Source organism: Thrips palmi, unplaced genomic scaffold (genome assembly GCF_012932325.1).
Source record: "Thrips palmi isolate BJ-2018 unplaced genomic scaffold, TpBJ-2018v1 HiC_scaffold_4, whole genome shotgun sequence".
Taxonomy (NCBI): Eukaryota; Metazoa; Arthropoda; class Insecta; order Thysanoptera; family Thripidae; genus Thrips; species Thrips palmi.
In genome coordinates, this window is record NW_023144631.1 from 14,844,200 (window position 1) to 14,861,050 (window position 16,851).

Below are 16,851 nucleotides of genomic sequence, written 5' to 3' on the forward strand. Positions count from 1 at the left end.
CGCATTTCCAACGGTCGCCAAAAGGGCCACCTTTGGCTGGCTCGACAATAACCTCACGAGGCTTACGAAGCACAAAGTATTTTAAACATACGTAAGCTTACTAAAGAAATGGATCGTAATTTACGAACCTTCCTCTTCGTAAAACACACTAGACAGTTTTGCACTTGGTATGCTAAAAATACTTCGTAAGATTTGACAGCCCTGTTTTCATTATCCTTTCTTACTTTATTGTTAGAGTGCAGTCTCGTCTCTACGGTTTTTTTTAATCGGGGGGGGGGGTCTTTCCCTCTGTATGTAACGATGACTTTTTAAGTATGCCTAATAGGGACAGATGGTTAGAACCAAATGTGAAAACGGAATTTTTTAAAACGTTTTCAACCAAAATTTTCATAGCTAACGTTCAAAACTTCACTGTGAACAATTTCCCTCCGGAAGTTGCTTACGTTTTTGGCAATTGGTCTGCGGCATCTTTAAGAAAAATAAATTCTCCTCCTTCAAATTCCACCTACAATCATCTCTTTAACCCAAGGCAAGGCCGAAGGGAAACCTTCATGCAAACCATACTGAAGATTGTATAGAATTATAATAGGTTGTAATTGCTCCTAAAATTCTGTTTCTTTCATTCGTCATAACTAAAAGATCATCGTTATCTATCTAAAGAGGGGTTTAAAGCCCCTGAAAACGGTACAGAGATGAGACTGCCGGCTAACCCTTTACTAATTTAACTATTCGCTTGGAAATCATCGACTAAAACCCTGGGTTAAAACAAATATCAATAAAGGTATGTTTCAGTTCTTATGCTTTTTTTTTTCTAGTTGGCAGGGCATGCTGTGGGTGCGTAGTCTAGACTTTGTGGTAGAATTGGTGGTGCGGTATGTGCATGAAACTGTCGGGGACGCACTGTGATTCAGGAGCACTGCACTGGGTTGAAAACTGCTTCTAACGCATTGCTCGAATTGACCCCATACTCGTAGCGTCTGTACTCTCACTGCGCCATCTTGCAAGGCTGTAGACATGTCTTGTGTGCTGTGCAGGTGCTCCAGTCGCTGCCGCTGTTCGTCCTCCCGTGAAGCGCGCGTCCCCGGAGGGCTGCTGCGGGCCGCGCAGCCCGCTCCCGGAGTCTGCTCCACGCCTCGCCACCGCCGGCGAGCAGGTCGGATCGGGCCTGGAGGCTGGGCCGCCAGTGGCCCAGGGCTCCAATGTTCCGGCCTTTTCGTCGTCGGGCCCCAACGGCTCGGCCGCCCCATCCCCGAGCACCGCCGCGGCGCCAGAGACCGGCTCACTCGACGTGGTGGCCGTGCTGGGCTGGTGCACGTTCCCGGGCTGCGCGGCGGACTTCCTGTCCTGGGAGCGCTTCGTGGCACACTGCCAGTCCCGCCACGACTCCTCCTTGTGTCCGCTCTGCCTGCAGGTCCACACCGAGGCACACGGACCGCAAGACTTGAAGTGCGCGTGGTGCCCGGCGCTGTTCACAAGTAGTTCTTGTTTGTCTGTCCACATGGGTCGCTTCCATCGCGTGCAGGATGCAGCGCAGCCTTCGAGCCTCCGGCCGCCCGTCCGCACGGATGACTCGAGTAAGGTCTCTGGGTCGACCTCTGGGACGACGTCGGACACGGCCTCTGGAACGGCCCCTGGAACGGCCCCTGGAATGGCCTCAGGAACGGCCTCTGGAATGGCCTCTGGAACGGCCTCTGGAACAGGCCCTGGAACGGCCTCTGGAATGGCCTCAGGAACGGCCTCTGGAACAGTCCCTGGAACGGCCTCTGGAACAGCCTCTGGAACGGCTCCTGGAACGACCTCTGAGACGACCTTTGAGACGTCCTCGTCAGACACGGCCTCGCGCACGGCCACGGAGACGACCTCAAGCACGACGATCGGCTGGTGCACCTTCGCGCTCTGCGAGGAACCGTTTTCGTCTTGGGGCGACCACGTCAGCCACCAGAAGACGGGCCACTACGGTATCAGTGCGTCGCAGGTGAGCAAAGAGCTCCTAGAAAACAGCCTTTAACTTTTCGGCGAGGGGGTAAACACTCGTGTAATACCCTGTACTCAAAAACCGTGTAATATACGTAATTGTAATACCATCCTTGGGCCAAATGTGCCAACTTTGGCATTTTTAATGCCGTAATACACGTGTAATATCCCCATTATGCCGCGTAATACCGAGTACTCTGTACACGATTTCTAAGAGTGTTTACCCCCTCGCTTTTCGGTTCAATTTCAGTGGGTCGAGAAAATCATTCCTTAAGGTTACTGTAAGGTGAAAAAACTATCTTTCAAAGTATAGTTGGCAGTGCTTTGGTTTTTGGTATTTAGAGCTTACTATGAAAAACTTTTGCATCCACTAGACTGGACTTCCAAAAAATTGGGGCATTAGTTCCAAAGTTATGAGGGTTTTTTAATTTGTTTTTTAGTCATTTTTAACTAAAAATTGACTTTTGCTTATGATTTCCAACTATGTTTACAAGAGGGTGATTTTTTTATTTTAAAGTCCAATGACATGCAAGAAAGCCCTAGAAAAAGGGCCGGATTTTGCCCAAAATTTTTTGCTTTAATAAGCTTAAGTGAACTGTTAGCAAAATACTTTGAACTTTTTTACAAATTTGGTAAAATTTGGTATTTTTTGGTGTTTTTTTGTGTTTTTTGAGAAAAATTCCTGTTTTATGCTGGAATTTTGGAAATCCGGCTTTGCTACGAGATAGGCAAATCAATAAAGAACTTGTAAAACAAAAATCAAGTCTCGACAACTTTTGGTTCATCGCAAGGAGAATTTTTAGTTAACGACTAAATTTGTTACGTAAACTTCAATAACTCAGAAAATAATGGGAGTTGAGTGCCTCAACTTTGGGTTTAAGTTCATCTTACAGTAAGCAACCTGAAACCTAAATACAAACATGATGCCACAATTATTTTGAAAAATGATATTTCACATTTTTTCACTTTACAGTAACCTTAAAACACTTCAAGTGAGTTCCTAAAACGAAATTCAACCCAAAACAATGAACGGTTCCTGAGAAAAGGTCTACTTCCGTGGTATGAAGAGCGGTAGGAAAAACGCTTCCTGCATCTTTCATGGAGACGGAAAGTTTCGTTCAAAAAAAATTTGGGGCAACTTAATGATATAAAGAAAAGAATTTAGTGTTAGAATTTTCAAATTCAACTCCTGTTTTAAGTGATAAATTTTTCAATTTTAATAATTTTAAAGTGTGAATCTTTCGCTTTATTTTTCCAACTTATTTTCTGTCTGTGCACAACAGTAGGGTTGATATTAAGAAATCCTCTCTAAAATTCGTCGACAAGTCATCAAAGAATGAAATCCAAGCAAGACGACTCATGTATGTATCAACCAGGAACGCAGGGAGTCTTCCTACGACCAAAATTCTTTGTCGATTAATCATAGCATTCAAGTGAAGCGTGTTAGCTAATGACACTGACATTAATGCTCTTTCTTTACAAATGATAAAGAAACTACCAATATAACTTAAAGGTTGAAATCCTTTAATCTGAATCCTTCCATTCAAATTCTAAGCTGAGCACATTGAAAATACTGTTTCAGCCAATTTGGGACAATTTTTCACCAGGGTCTTTCCTTAAGGGGGGACCAAAAATAGTATTTTCAAAGTTCATAGATAAAAATGTGCATAGAAGGTTTCAGATTCAACATGTTAAACACCTTTAAGCTAAGTGGGTAGTTTCTTTATCATTTGGAAAGAAATGACAGTAAGATCAGTTGTCGTTGGCTTATACGCTCAACTTCACAGCTTTGCTCAGTGAACAAAACAATTTTTTGTTAAAAGACTTCCTGTGTTCCTGGTTGCTACATACATAAGTCATCTTGCATGGATTCTTTTCTTTGATAACTTGTTGACAAATTTTAGTGGCAAAATCTTGACATCAGCCCTACTTTATTTTAAAAACTCAAAAAAGTTTGTTAATTAGACAATAACTCCCTTTTTTGAATCGTTAAAATTTGAAAATTTGTATCTCAGGAAAGAAGTTGTATTTGAAAATTCCGTCACTAAAATCTCTTCTATACAACTTTAGGATAACCCAAAAATTTTTTTTAGGCGTTCCGTCCTAATGAAAGACGCAGGAAGATTTTTGCCCAACACTCTAAAATACACTTAAGTGGCACTTTTCTCAGAGACCGTTCAACATTTTGGATTGAATTTTGTGTTGGGAACTCACCATAATGAACCTAATAATTAGGTGTTGCAACTTTCTGGGATTATTTTAAAGCCTACTTGAAAAACACCTGGGTCCCCCCTTAAGGTTACTGTAAGGTGAAAAAACTTTTTTCCCAAAGTTATGGCAGTGTTTGTTTTATGTGATTAGTGTTCAATGAACATGTTAAACACCTTTAAGCTAAGTGGGTAGTTTCTTTATCATTTGGAAAGAAATGACAGTAAGATCAGTTGTCGTTGGTTTATACGCTCAACTTCACAGCTCTGCTCAGTCAACAAAACAATTTTTTGTTAAAAGACTTCCTGTGTTCCTGGTTGCCACATATGTAAGTCATCTTGCATGGATTCTATTCTTTGATAACTTGTTGACAAATTTTAGTGGCAAAATCTTGACATCAGCCCTACTTTATTTTAAAAACTCAAAAAAGTTTGTTAATTAGACAATAACTCCCTTTTTTAAATCGTAAAAATTTGAAAATTGTATTTAGGAACGGTATTTGAAAATTCCGTCACTAAAATCTCTCTATACAACTTTAGGAAACCAAAAAATTTTTTTTAGGCGTTCCGTCAATGAAAGACGCAGGAAGATTTTGCCCAACACTCTAAAATACACTTAAGTGGCACTTTTCTCAGTAGACCGTTCAACTTTTAGATTAATTTTGTGTTGGGAACTCACCATAATGAACCTAATAATCAGGTAAAGTTGCAACTTTCTGGGATTATTTTAAAGCCTACTTGAAAAACACCAGGGTCCCCCCTTAAATATTGCCTCCACAGCAGAGCCGCAGTCTATACCAAAATTGGCTGTTCCCAAGTGAACCTGCCCCCTTATCAACTCTTACTTGCACAGAGTGATACCGTTTGGGACCATGTGACCGGAATAATTTTTCTTAAATAATTCTTCCTTTTTCAGAGTGACGCCGTGTGCTCCCTGTGTCTGGAGGTGTACCCGCTCGGCGGACTGCCTGCCCACCTGGAGGCGCACAGCGTCGAGGACGAGGCCTGCTCGCTGTGCTCCGCCCGGTTCCTCGGGGACGCCTCGGACCACTACAGGGACTTCCACCGCGTGGCGGCAAACGGTACACTGCAAGAAAAAAAACACATCAAAAGTACACAAATTCCTGGCAAAATTTTTATCAGGATTTTATTTTCTTTCAAAGTACAATTGTTGTACGTACGTAGGAAGTACAATGGAACCAGCATGACGATTGCTGTGCAGTCCAGGCCTCCTTGTGGTTTGTAAAATTCTCGTTGTCATTTCACTGTCAAAAAGAGTTCTGAACATTGAGACCGACAGCCCTAGAGTACTCTGGGAGCACCTAGACCAGCTGTAGGCCCGAAATCGATCTAGTTTGTGCCGGACTTGTTCAGCTGAGTCCGTTCGGTCGCGAGCAGGGCCGAGCACCGAGCCGAGCCCAGTGTGGTGGCCTCCGGACTGTCCTCGCCGGTGCATTCTCGGAAAGTCCGGCGAGGCAGGGCCGGCTGGAGGCGCCCTCTGATTGGCTCGGCGAGGAGGGGAGCGTTAATCCGTCGGCAACTCGGAAAGTTTTGGCCGGCCGGCGCCCGGCGGCGGCACGCAAAACGTCCGTCAGTCTCCAGCTGTCTACCAAGGTGCACGCATCGCGTTTTAGTACTTGCATCAGGTCCACTCGCTCGGCGCGCTTTAGTCATTTCGACGGAAAGAACAACGGTAAAACAAAGGCTTAAGAGTTACGCCCTTTAGGGCATATAAATTTTTTTACGCCCGTTGGACGTAAGTCGTTTTATGCCCTTGGGAAGGGCCTGAATGATAAGGGAATTTTAAGTATTATTTTAATGTCCTTCCAAAAGGCATAAATGATCCACGCCGCTCCAAGGGCGTATCGTTTACGCCATTAAGGGGCATAATTTTAATGCCCTAGTTTCACCAGTGTAGTGCGAAGTGTTTTCTGCTGATGACCGGACCGTTCTTGGCGCTGTAGTGACACGGGATGAGAGGGCGAGAGGTGTTCTCATGTTCTTCGCCTCTCCCCGTTCACCCTGGGCCGCAAAGTGCCTTCATCGATTGTAGCACGAATCTGGTACGTGTACTTAGTGTGTACCGGTGCGTGTTGGAAGTGTGCTTGTCAAAGTGAGTTAGGTGTTGCAATCAAGGTTTGAGTTCATTTTCCGATGTTAAGGAACGAAATTTTAGGTTATGAAGACAAAAGTGACCGAAGTGACTGTTTAACTCTTTTTAAAATACTTGTCCAGATGTCTCAATTCATATGGATAAAAGTCCCTTTCCATTGCATAAACTCATGCACTTAGAGTAGTGCGCCGCCTCTTTTTAGTTTCTGAGTTATGGATGTTTACGTTAACTTTTAGTCGTTTCTCTCAAATTCTTCTCACGACCAAGAATTGGCTACCCAGTCTTCAGATTCTTGCAATTTTATTTATTTTCGGAAAGAAAAAAGGTAGTGTTGCTGTTTTTAATATATCTCCCTTGGTTTTCCTGAAAAACCAAAATCTTATTATAAGGCTAAGTCTCTCAAATTTGAAGAAAAATAAAAATGAGCCCAGTAAATTAGCTGTTACAGCCTCTTCTGGACTTAAATTTTGAAATTTGACAACACTATCTTTTTCCTATTCAAAAATTGATATAATTGCCAGAATCTGAAGACTGCGTAGCTAATCCTTTGTCGTGAGGAGAATTTGGAGGAAACGACTTAAAGTCTGCATAAACCTCCATAACTTAGAAACTAAAAAGAGTTGGAGTCCCCAACTTTAAGAATGAATTCATCTAATACTAGTAGAATTTTGACTACAAAATGAACTTCCTGTGACAAATGTTTCTAAGACATGCAAGTTTCACTTTACAGTCAAACTCCTCGTTTTGTCCCTCTACCCGGGAGTTGCTGCGGACAAAACGAAGGACCGAGCCCGGCCGGCCGATGCGGATTAGGCCGCCGTAATCCCTACCTGGCCTGCCAGCGACGGCAGGCATCGGCCGGCGGGGCGCGACCCGCGCCACGGTGGTGGGGATGACTCTGGGACAAAACGAAGGACCCAGTGTACGCCCATTTTCAGGTAACCACACCGCCCCGGCCCCCGCTCTCGCCGCCGCCCCTCGCATCTCAGTCAAGAGCGACTTCAGCATGGACCGCTTCGGGTCCCGCACCCCGCTTCTGCTGTCGGCCGCTCCACGTGCAGTCCAGCAGCAGCAGCAGGCGGCCGACGCTTCAGCGCCTGAAGGCGACCGTGGTAAGACACAGGCTATAAAACTGCGCCCTTTGGGTCAGAACAGTCCTTCACGCCTGTTACTGGCGTAATGAAGTAACGACCTCAGAAAGGCATTAGAAACTTCGCTTAGAAGTCCTAGTCCAACTCACGCTCCTTCCAAGGGCTGAAGATGTGGTTCTGGTGAAAATATCTTACTTTCCTCAAAACAGGGCCCACTGACAATTTGACAGAACTATAAAGTCTCACTTATCATTGATAAAAAGTCACATTTGCAGCATTTTTTTCCGACAACTTTGGACGAATCTTCGAATATCTTCCTGTGCACCGAGGGGTGAATCACTAGTGTACTCATGTGTACAAAATTGCCCGTACTCAGTGTACTCTCAAGTCTAAAAAGGGCAAAATTCTCTAGTTTTTCAACCGACTTAACGTTGAGTGCCGTTAAAAACGCTAAATAAATCCTTAAAACATTTTAAATTGTGAAATTTATGAGTAAAGCAAGGTGTACTCACCCGTACTCATGTACTCATGTGTACACCAGAACGCTGAGTGATTCACCCCTCGCTGTGCACACTATTTTGTCGTCGAAGGTTGGCCTTGTGATGTTTCATTTCTTCAATTCAATTTTAAAATAGGGCACATTCAAGCCAAAATGTCTGAATGCCAACAAACCTCGTTATTTTGTTCATGTTTGGTCAACTTTAGTGACATACTTACACTGCAAATCTGGTGGTAAGTTTACTTGCCACAAATTAGGCAAGCCGTTTTGAATGCCAACCATCAGCAAGCTTGGCCCAGAAATACTCCCCAGCTTGCCAAAATGTGACAAGCTCATGAAGATTGCCAACCAAAGCTTGCCAAATTTTGGCATTTAAAAACGGCTTGCCAAATGTGGCAAGCAAACTTGCCACTGGATTTACAGTGTACTTGAAAAGGATGTTGATTTTATGCCTTTTTTAACAGTGGAGGCTGTGGACGACGCGCCGGCGGTGCTGGGATGGTGCACTGCCCTGCGCTGCTCGGCCGAGTTCTCGTCGTGGGAGAGTTACGTGGCCCACTTCCGGGAACGCCACGACTCCTCCTTGTGCGCGCTCTGCCTCGAGTTCCACTCGGAGCCCCACGGAGACCTCGACTTGCAGTGCTCGAGATGCCCCGCCCGCTTCCTGGACGGCACCCGGCTGCTGGTGCACAAGAGGCTCTTCCATCGAGTGTCCGAACCGCCCGCAGTGGACCCCAGCCCGGCCTCCAGGCCTGTCGTAGGCTGGTGCACCGTTCCGTACTGCGGCAAGTCCTTTTACTCCTGGAGGGACCACGTGGCGCATCAGGTCAGGAGTCATCTGTCTCCCGCTCAGGTGAGGTTGTCTTCAGCCTCTGCTAACTCCCCCGCTTTGTTAAAAGTATCTGCGACTGTACGATGTTTCAAAACGTAAACTATTTCATCATGAAATCATGGATTTTAGTCCACAAGATAACGATTATTTTTGCAAGCCACCCTAGTTTTTCCTGTTCTTTCTTTAAAGCCATCCGTAAGTGAGAAAGATGATGTTAAACTCCGGTTTAACTGTAATGATCAGAAATATTACTTTTCTTAAGATTAATCTGGATTTCAGAAGAATTCAGGCTGTATCTGGAGGCTGTGGCTTAAACAGTTAAGATTTTATATGGTTTTTAGTCGTCAATTACTAATGCCTTTCACGTCACTTCTTTTGGACGATCAACCTTGACACCCATTTGCTGAGTTTCCTTAGGCCTTGGTACATCTAGGTTAGGTTAGGTCACATTTGTCATCTTATGGAATGCCTGTTAAAAATTTATGTTTTTCTTTTTTTCAGATTTGGTGTTTTAGGTATTAACATTCATATTTTGTTACTTAAGATGCTTCTTTGTACTGGTAGCATGATCCTGGATGGCATGGAACAATTACTTTTCCATTTTATTAGGGAAAGCTTAAATTTAATCTTGCGTGCATAATTTCTCCGAAAAGAACTCAGACCAGACCTCAAAAAAATTTGGAACGCTTTACTTCAACTACCTCTATGGTCCAAACCTAAAATATTTACCAGAAACTTGTAACAATGAAAAAAAGAGTAAACACCAAATTTTTAATGTTTGAACAAAAGTTAAAAGTTTGGCGTTCATTTATTTGTTTTGGTTTGGCTGTTTTAAGTTTCTGGTTCATATTTTTGGTTTGGACCATAGAGGTGGTGGAAGTGAAGCGTTCCAAATATTTTAGAGGTCTGGTCTTGTTGGAGAGACTAAGCGCGCAAGATGAAATTTTAGCTTTTCTTAATAAATTGGAAAAGTCATGCTCCATGCCATCCTGGATCATGCTACTGGTAGCATGGTCAGGACAAAGAAGTATTTTAAGTATCAAAATGTGAACGTGAATACCCAAAGGACCAAATCTTTAAAAACAAAAACTTTTTACGGGTATTTTATAAGATGGAAAACCTAGGTTGACTCAACCTTACCTAGATGTAAAGGCATGCACTCGTGTAATTGTCAGCTCGCGTCTCAGCTGAAATTCTCAAAATTCAACCTTTTTTTTTTGGTCATATTTAGCTGAATCCTGAGAATTTAGAGGCGTCATAGAGGCCTATGAGAGTGCCGTGGGCGCGTTCGGTGACGATTGTCGTCTGTCTTACCGCAGAGCAAGGGGCAATAACTCCAGCTAAATTTGTTCAAATCCGATAAATTTCAGTCGAAATTCGATGAATTTCTGTAAAATTTCAATATACAGTTCACTGAAATTCATCAAAGTTCATCAAAATTCGACTGAAATAATCGAAATTTTACAGAAATTCATCGAATTTTGACTGAAATTCATCGGATTTGTACTCCGAAATTCACAGTGATTTCCCCTTCCCGCAGAGCCTGTCCATGTGCTACATGTGCCTGGCGCAGGACCGGGCCGGCGACCTGGTGGCCCACCTGGAGGCGCACCGCGTGGCGGACGTGGGCTGCTCGCTGTGCACGGCCCGCTTCCTCGGGGACCTCTCGGCCCACTACGAGGACTTCCACCACGCGACGCCGGACGGCCGCGTCCCGCCCGTGCTGGGCTGGTGCGTCTCGGACCGGTGCAACGCGTCGTTCAGCTCCTGGGAGGACCACGTGCAGCACTTCGTTCGCCACCACTGGAAGATGGCGCCGTCCCTGGTGTGCCACTTCTGCCTGCGGACCTGCAGGGACGTCCACAAAACCAAAGCGCACGTCAAGGGCCACTTCTCGTGGACCAACGTGCACTTCAACTGCGCGAGGTGCTCGGCGCGGTTCTTCTCCGCCAAGACACGAGAGGAGCACATGAGAGTGTTCCACTTGGAACCCTGAAGTTTGCGAGGACAGAATGGGAACTAGACGTTCCTCTCCTCGTCTTGCCGCTCTGGCTTTGTAGAGTAGCAAGAAACGACTTTCTGTTGCCTTCTTTATACCTGTTAAATGCTCTCGTCTAAACAGTAACGTGTCGATAAAACCCGAGGGCCGCACCGGTACTTTTAAAGCTCGTCTTTTGCCAGTTTTGTTTTTCCTAAACGGCATGCGTTGCACGAAGTAACGTCCGATAACATCCCTGACAGCTCTTTTTAAGAGTTGCTATCCCTCGTCATCTCGCTCAACGCAATCCAATTAGAAAATACGTAAGAAGGCTTAAAGATGGTAAGCTTGAGAGTTGAGGTGCGGAGCCCAGAAACGGAGTTTCCGTTTCGTGCTGGGGACTCACATCGTCACGTTCAGTTTCTCGAGTGCGAAACTCTGGTAATAAATTCGTTTGTTCTTTCGCGATCTCTCTTTATCACAAAGTGGAGTTTCTCCCTGTCAAGTGAATTACCACTAATCTTGTTATAACGTAAGCCAGTTTCACTACATTCCATCTTCTTTGCTTGCCGGTCATGAGCCAACAACACTCTTGTACAGAGAAGATTTTCCATTTTAGAATGAAATTGTTTTATATTATGGTGGTGCAGCTGACTTCATAACATATCATCGAGAATGAACTGTACCTTATTGATATTCTGAGGAATTTCGTTTGTATCATCGAGAAAAATATCCACCATCATATGTTGGTCCTGCCTATCACCGTATACACTGAACTCTGTCTTTTAGCCAGAGCTTTTAGCTAAAGGAATGTGACTCTGCGTTTGCGTATGTAGAAAAAAAGCCCCTCGCTTAAACCTTTTTTTAACTCTGTAAATTAATCAAGGTGTGGAAATTTGCGTAAACGATCGTGAACATGTTTCCAGACGGTGAATGCTGTTAACATCCCACTGCACTTTGATATCAGGAACGTAACACCACGTTGTAATGGATGTTACAAATGGTCACGTTTCTCTGAGCGTTGTGTTACATTAGTTTCAATGTGAATCAGCCATAAATTAGCTTTTTCACATTGAAACGAATGCACATCATGTCCTTTTCGTTTCAACGCGATGTCACGCTCCTGGAATGGGAGTCCGTACGGTTCCATGGTTCTCTTCCTTTGCACACAACCGGGGGTTTTCTGAGGTTTGTTCGGCCTGGTGTGCTCCTTGCTAGATTTAAGAGATAAAATAGGTAATTTTTATTATTTTAAAAACCGCACTTTAGTTGTTTATAACATGATGTTTCTGTTACTTAGTTTTGCTAGAACTGCAGGAAAGGTATAAACTCTCTGAAATCTGAAGCTGAATCTCATGGCACTGGACTCTTATGTTCTTCTTGCTATCTCTAGTTCGATTTGTGGTGGTTTGTGGTTTGGGAGCTTAGCGTACCTGTAGACAGCAGCGGGAACAGCTAGCTGCCTGCAAGCTAAAGTGACCCGACTGCGACTCTGATTCCAGGTGGTTCTGCTCCCGCTGTTGGCCCCCGCATCGCCGTCAGGAGCGACTTCCGCCTGGACCGCTTCGGGCCGCGCGGCCCGCTGCTGCTTGCCGAGCCCGCCGGCGCCGACCGCCTCGACGAAGTCGCCCCGGCGGACCGCAGCAGCGCGCTCATGTTGCCCGCGTCCGCCCCCGAGCCCGGACACCCCGACGAAGCCGCCCCAAGCGCTGAGGACATCAGCATCCTGCTGGAGTTGCCCGCGTCTGTCCCCGACCCCACCGGCACCGGCCACCACCACGAAGCCGCCCGCAGCACTGCGGGCCGCCGCATCCCTCCGACCCTGGGATGGTGCGTTTTCCACGGGTGCGATGCTTCGTTCAGCACCTGGGAGGACCATGTCAGCCATTGCGTTAGCCAGCACTTACGGATGCACCACTCGCTGGTGTGCCACTTTTGCCTGCTGGCGTCCAAAAACTTCAAGTTTACTGATATACATATCAAAAGTCACTTTTCCAGAGTGAACTTGCACTTCAACTGCACGAGGTGTTCGGCGCGATTTTTCTCTGCGAAGATACTAGAGAAGCACATGAGAGTGTTCCACAGGCAGCCCTGAAAATTGCGAGGGTGGAGTGTGGACTTTAACGTCTCTCTACGTTGCTGTACTGACGCAGCAAGAAACGACCCTTAATGTGTTCTATGGCAACACCTTAATTTGTTCAGTGGTACCTCCTTTATGTTTTCTGGTTCAATTTCTGGCTTTATTTGATACGAATGCCCTCGTTCAATCGGAACGTGATGTAACAATGTGTAGAGGGCCACAGCTTTACTTTTAAGCTCCGTTTTTGGCGTCGGTGTTGATGGCATGCATTGCACGGAATTACGTCTGAAAATATCTCTGAGAGCTTAAAAGATGAATCACGGACCCCTGCATTGTAGCTTCCGTCTTTTGCTGGAAATAGATATCCTTTTTTGTGTTATTCTTGTGGGAAAATATGGGAATAAAATGTTTGGTTTAAGTGGCATATTGCGTCATTATTCATTTATTGGAGTTACTTCTTCACAAATTTTTCATGGGGCCGATGAGCCAGCTTACACACGTAGTTTTTGTGTGCATTCAATTTGAAGTAAGATCAACCCAATTTTTTTTTAGATATTTTGCTTGCGACACATCCATTTTAGATGCTTTCTTAACATTATCTCCCGTAAACTCGGCAGCCGCATTCCGGACAGATTTGCATGTCCCTGTGCCGCCGGGGTTAGTACAGTTCCAAAGTTCTCTTCCTTTCCACACGCCACTGGTTTTTCTGAGGTTTGTTCGGGCTTATGTGCTCCTTGCTACACTTGCACTGGGGGTGAAGTGGGTAATTTTTACTTTTTTTTTAAAACTGTACTCAAGTTGTTTACAACATGATGTTCCAGTTACTTCGTTTTGCAGGCAAGGTATAAACTCTGTGAAATCTGAAGCTGAATCGCATGGTACTGGACTCATTTGTTCTTGCTTTCTCAAGTTTGATTGGTGGTGGTTTGTGGTTTTAGAGCTTAGCGTACCTGTAGACTGCAGCAGGAACAACATTTGCTGCCTGCAAGCTAAAGTGACCACTGTTACTCTGATTCCAGGTGATTCTGATCCCGCCGGCGCCGACCGCCTCGACGAAGTCGCCCCTGCGGACCGCAGCAGCGCGCTCATGTTGCCCGCGTCCGCCCCCGAGCCCACCGGCCACCTCGAGGAAGTCGCCCACAGCTCTGCGGACATCGGCATCCCTCCCACCCTGGGATGGTGCATTTTCGACGGGTGCGACGCTTCGTTCAGCTCCTGGGAGGACCATGTCAGCCATTACGTTAGCCAGCACTTGCGGAAGCACCACTCGCTGGTGTGCCACTTTTGCGTGCTGACGTGGAAAGACTGCAAGATGACTGACAGACATATCAAAAGTCACTTCTCGGGAGTAAACTTGCACTTCAACTGCACGAGGTGTTCGGCGCGATTTTTCACTGCGAAGAAACTAGGGGAGCACATAAGAGTGTTCCACAGGCAGCCCTGAAAATTGCGAGGGCGGAGTGTGGACTGTAACGTTTCTCTACGTTGCTGTACGGATGCAGCAAGAAACGACCTTTTATATTTGTTCTATGGCAACACCTTACTTTGTACAATGGTGCCTCCATTATGTTTTCTGGTTCCTCCTTTATTTTGTATGAGTACCCTCGTTCAATCGGAACGTGATGGCACACTATGTAGAGGGCCGCAGCTTTATTTTTAAGCTCAGTTTTTTGCGTCGGTGTCAAATGCAATGAACGGAATCACGCCCGGAAACATCTCTGACAGCTCTTTTAAGGTAACAAACCGTCCTCACAACTTCGACGCCTTTTGGATCGACTGTAACAAGTTTGAGAAATGGAGCGCTTAAAAGTAGGTAGCTTAAAATATGAGTCACGGGCTCCTGAACGGTAGCTTACGTCTTGTTTTGGAGATTGCCATCCTTTTGTTATGTTTTTCATGTGGGGAAATTTGGGAATAAAATATTTGGTTCAAGGGGGATTTTTCGTCTTCATTTATTGGAGTTACTACCTCACAAATTTTTCATCGTGCCGATGAGCCAGCTTACGCACGTAGGTTTTGTGTGCATTCAATTTGAACTAAGGCCAACCCAATTGCTTACATTTTTTGCTTGCGGCACCTCCATTTTAGCTCCTGTCTGAAGACACTCTCACGTATGTGCATGTCCCTGTTGCCCTGCCGCCGGAGTCGGTACGGTTCCCTAGTTCTCTTCCTTCGCACACGCCCCTGGTTTTCCTGAGGTTTCTTCGGGCTTATGTGCTCCTTGTGAGACTGGCACAAGGTGGTAGTGTGTAATTTTTATATATTTTTTTAAAACTGTACTTTAGATGTTTATAGCACGATGTTCCAGATACTTACCCTTTGAAAAGTCTACGAAGCCTTTGCTATATAACTACAAAGAAAATGAAGGCATTGTAGAATTGCTCCGTAATATGAAGAAATGCTTCCTATTACGAAGGATTTTGCTTCATAGTACGATGCATTTCTTCGTAAATTTTATAATGCCTTCATTTTCTTCGTAATTACGAAGCGATTCTTCGTGGAGTTTTTACTGTGTACCTTTGCAGGCAAGGTAAAAACTCTCTGAAATCTGAAGCTGAATCTCACGGTACTGGACTCTTTTGTTCTTGCTTTCTCTTGTTTGATTGGTGGTGGTTTGTGGTTTGGGAGCTTAGCGTACCTGTAGACTACACTCGGCAAACTCAAGTATGTGCCAAGCACGCACCTCATAGAGTCCACCCAAGGCATGCACTTCTTGGTGCATGCCTGCAGGCACACACTTCTCTTCTGCACGCCTCAGGCACACACTTGCCGTCGCTAATGCGTGTATACAAGCAAGTGAGTGCCTGAGGCATGCAGAAAAGAATTGTGTGTCTGCACGCATGCACTAAAAAGTGCATGACTGGCACACACTTGAGTTTGCAGAGCAGCGGGAACAACTTGCTGCCTGCAAGCCAAAGTGACCCGACTGCGACTCTGATTCCAGGTGCTTCTGCTCCCGCTGTTGGCCCCCGCATCGCCGTCAGGAGCGACTTCCGCCTCGACCGCTTCGGGCCACGCGGCCCGCTGCTGCTGGCCGATCCCGCCGCCGCCGACCGCCTCGACGAAGTCGCCCCGGCGGACCGCAGCAGCGCGCTCATGTTGCCCGCGTCCGCCCCCGAGCCCACGGACCACCTCGATGAAGCGGCTCCCAGCACTGCGGGCCGCGGCAGCCCGCTGATGTTACCCGCGTCTGTCCCCGAGCCCACCGGCCACCCCGACGAAGTCGCCCAAGAAGTCGTCCCCAGCACTGAGGACATCAGCATCCCGCTGACGTTGCCCGCGTCCGCCCCCGAGCCCACGGACCACCTCGATGAAGCGGCTCCCAGCACTGAGGACATCAGCGTCCTGCTGATGTTGCCCGCGTCTCTCCCCGAGCCCACCGGCACCGGCCATCTCGACGAAGTCGCCTCTGCTGACCGCAGCATCCCGCCGATGTTGCCCGCGTCCGCCCCCGAGCCCACCGAACACCTCCACGAAGCCGCCCCCAGCCCTGAGGACATCAGCATCCTGCTGGAGTTGCCCGTGTCCGTCCCCGAGCCCTCCGAACACCTCGGCGAAGCCGCCCCCAGCACTGAGGACATCAGCGTCCCGCTGATGTTACCCGCGTCCGTCCCCGAGCCCACCGGCCACCTCGACGAAGCCGCCCCCAGCGCTGAGGACATCAGTATCCTGCTGGAGTTGCCCGCGTCCGCCCCCGGGCCCAGCGGCACCGACTGCCTCGACGAAGTCGCCCCCAGCACTGCGGACATCAGCATCCCTCCGACCCTGGGGTGGTGCGTTTCCCGCGGGTGCGATGCTTCGTTCAGCACCTGGGAGGACCATGTCGAGCATTACGTTCGCCAGCACTTGCAGAAGCACCGCTCGCTGGTGTGCCACTTTTGTCTGCAGTCGTTCGGTAACTTGAAGAATACTGAGAAACATGTCAAAGGTCACTCCTCCAGGGTAAACTTGCGCTGTCCTTGTACGAGGTGTTCGGCGCGTTTTTACGTTGCGAAGATGCTAGAGGAGCACATGAGGGTGTTCCACAGGCGGCCTTGAAGTTCGCGAGAACGGAGTGTGGACTGTAACGTTCCTCGT

The 16,851-nt window shown here is 46.7% G+C and overlaps 2 protein-coding genes across 2 annotated transcripts; both read left to right on the plus strand.

Moving 5' to 3' along the window:
* The first annotated feature begins 1,263 nt into the window (after positions 1 to 1,263).
* Positions 1,264 to 11,179, plus strand: LOC117649219. The gene is made up of 5 exons (XM_034391754.1): positions 1,264 to 1,975; positions 5,098 to 5,263; positions 7,233 to 7,406; positions 8,349 to 8,737; positions 10,257 to 11,179. The coding sequence occupies exons 1-5, from the start codon at positions 1,499 to 1,501 to the stop codon at positions 10,710 to 10,712; spliced, it is 1,662 nt and encodes a 553-aa protein (XP_034247645.1). The 5' UTR covers positions 1,264 to 1,498; the 3' UTR covers positions 10,713 to 11,179.
* Positions 11,180 to 15,870: 4,691 nt separating this feature from the next.
* Positions 15,871 to 16,841, plus strand: LOC117649912 (flocculation protein FLO11-like). Its single transcript, XM_034393098.1, has 2 exons — positions 15,871 to 16,547; positions 16,703 to 16,841. The coding sequence occupies exons 1-2, from the start codon at positions 15,871 to 15,873 to the stop codon at positions 16,839 to 16,841; spliced, it is 816 nt and encodes a 271-aa protein (XP_034248989.1).
* Positions 16,842 to 16,851: the final 10 nt, after the last annotated feature.

What these genes read in the sequence shown, in the direction of transcription:
- LOC117649219 (XM_034391754.1), top strand. Translation starts at nt 1,499, where the DNA reads ATGGGTCGCTTCCATCGCGTGCAGGATGCAGCGCAGCCTTCGAGCCTC. An exon ending in CCACCGCGTGGCGGCAAACG is followed by an intron (nt 5,264 to 7,232) that starts GTACACTGCAAG and finishes GCCCATTTTCAG; the next exon opens with GTAACCACACCGCCCCGGCC. An exon ending in AGCGCCTGAAGGCGACCGTG is followed by an intron (nt 7,407 to 8,348) that starts GTAAGACACAGG and finishes CTTTTTTAACAG; the next exon opens with TGGAGGCTGTGGACGACGCG.
- LOC117649912 (XM_034393098.1), top strand. Translation starts at nt 15,871, where the DNA reads ATGTTGCCCGCGTCCGCCCCCGAGCCCACGGACCACCTCGATGAAGCG. An exon ending in ATCCCTCCGACCCTGGGGTG is followed by an intron (nt 16,548 to 16,702) that starts GTGCGTTTCCCG and finishes AACATGTCAAAG; the next exon opens with GTCACTCCTCCAGGGTAAAC.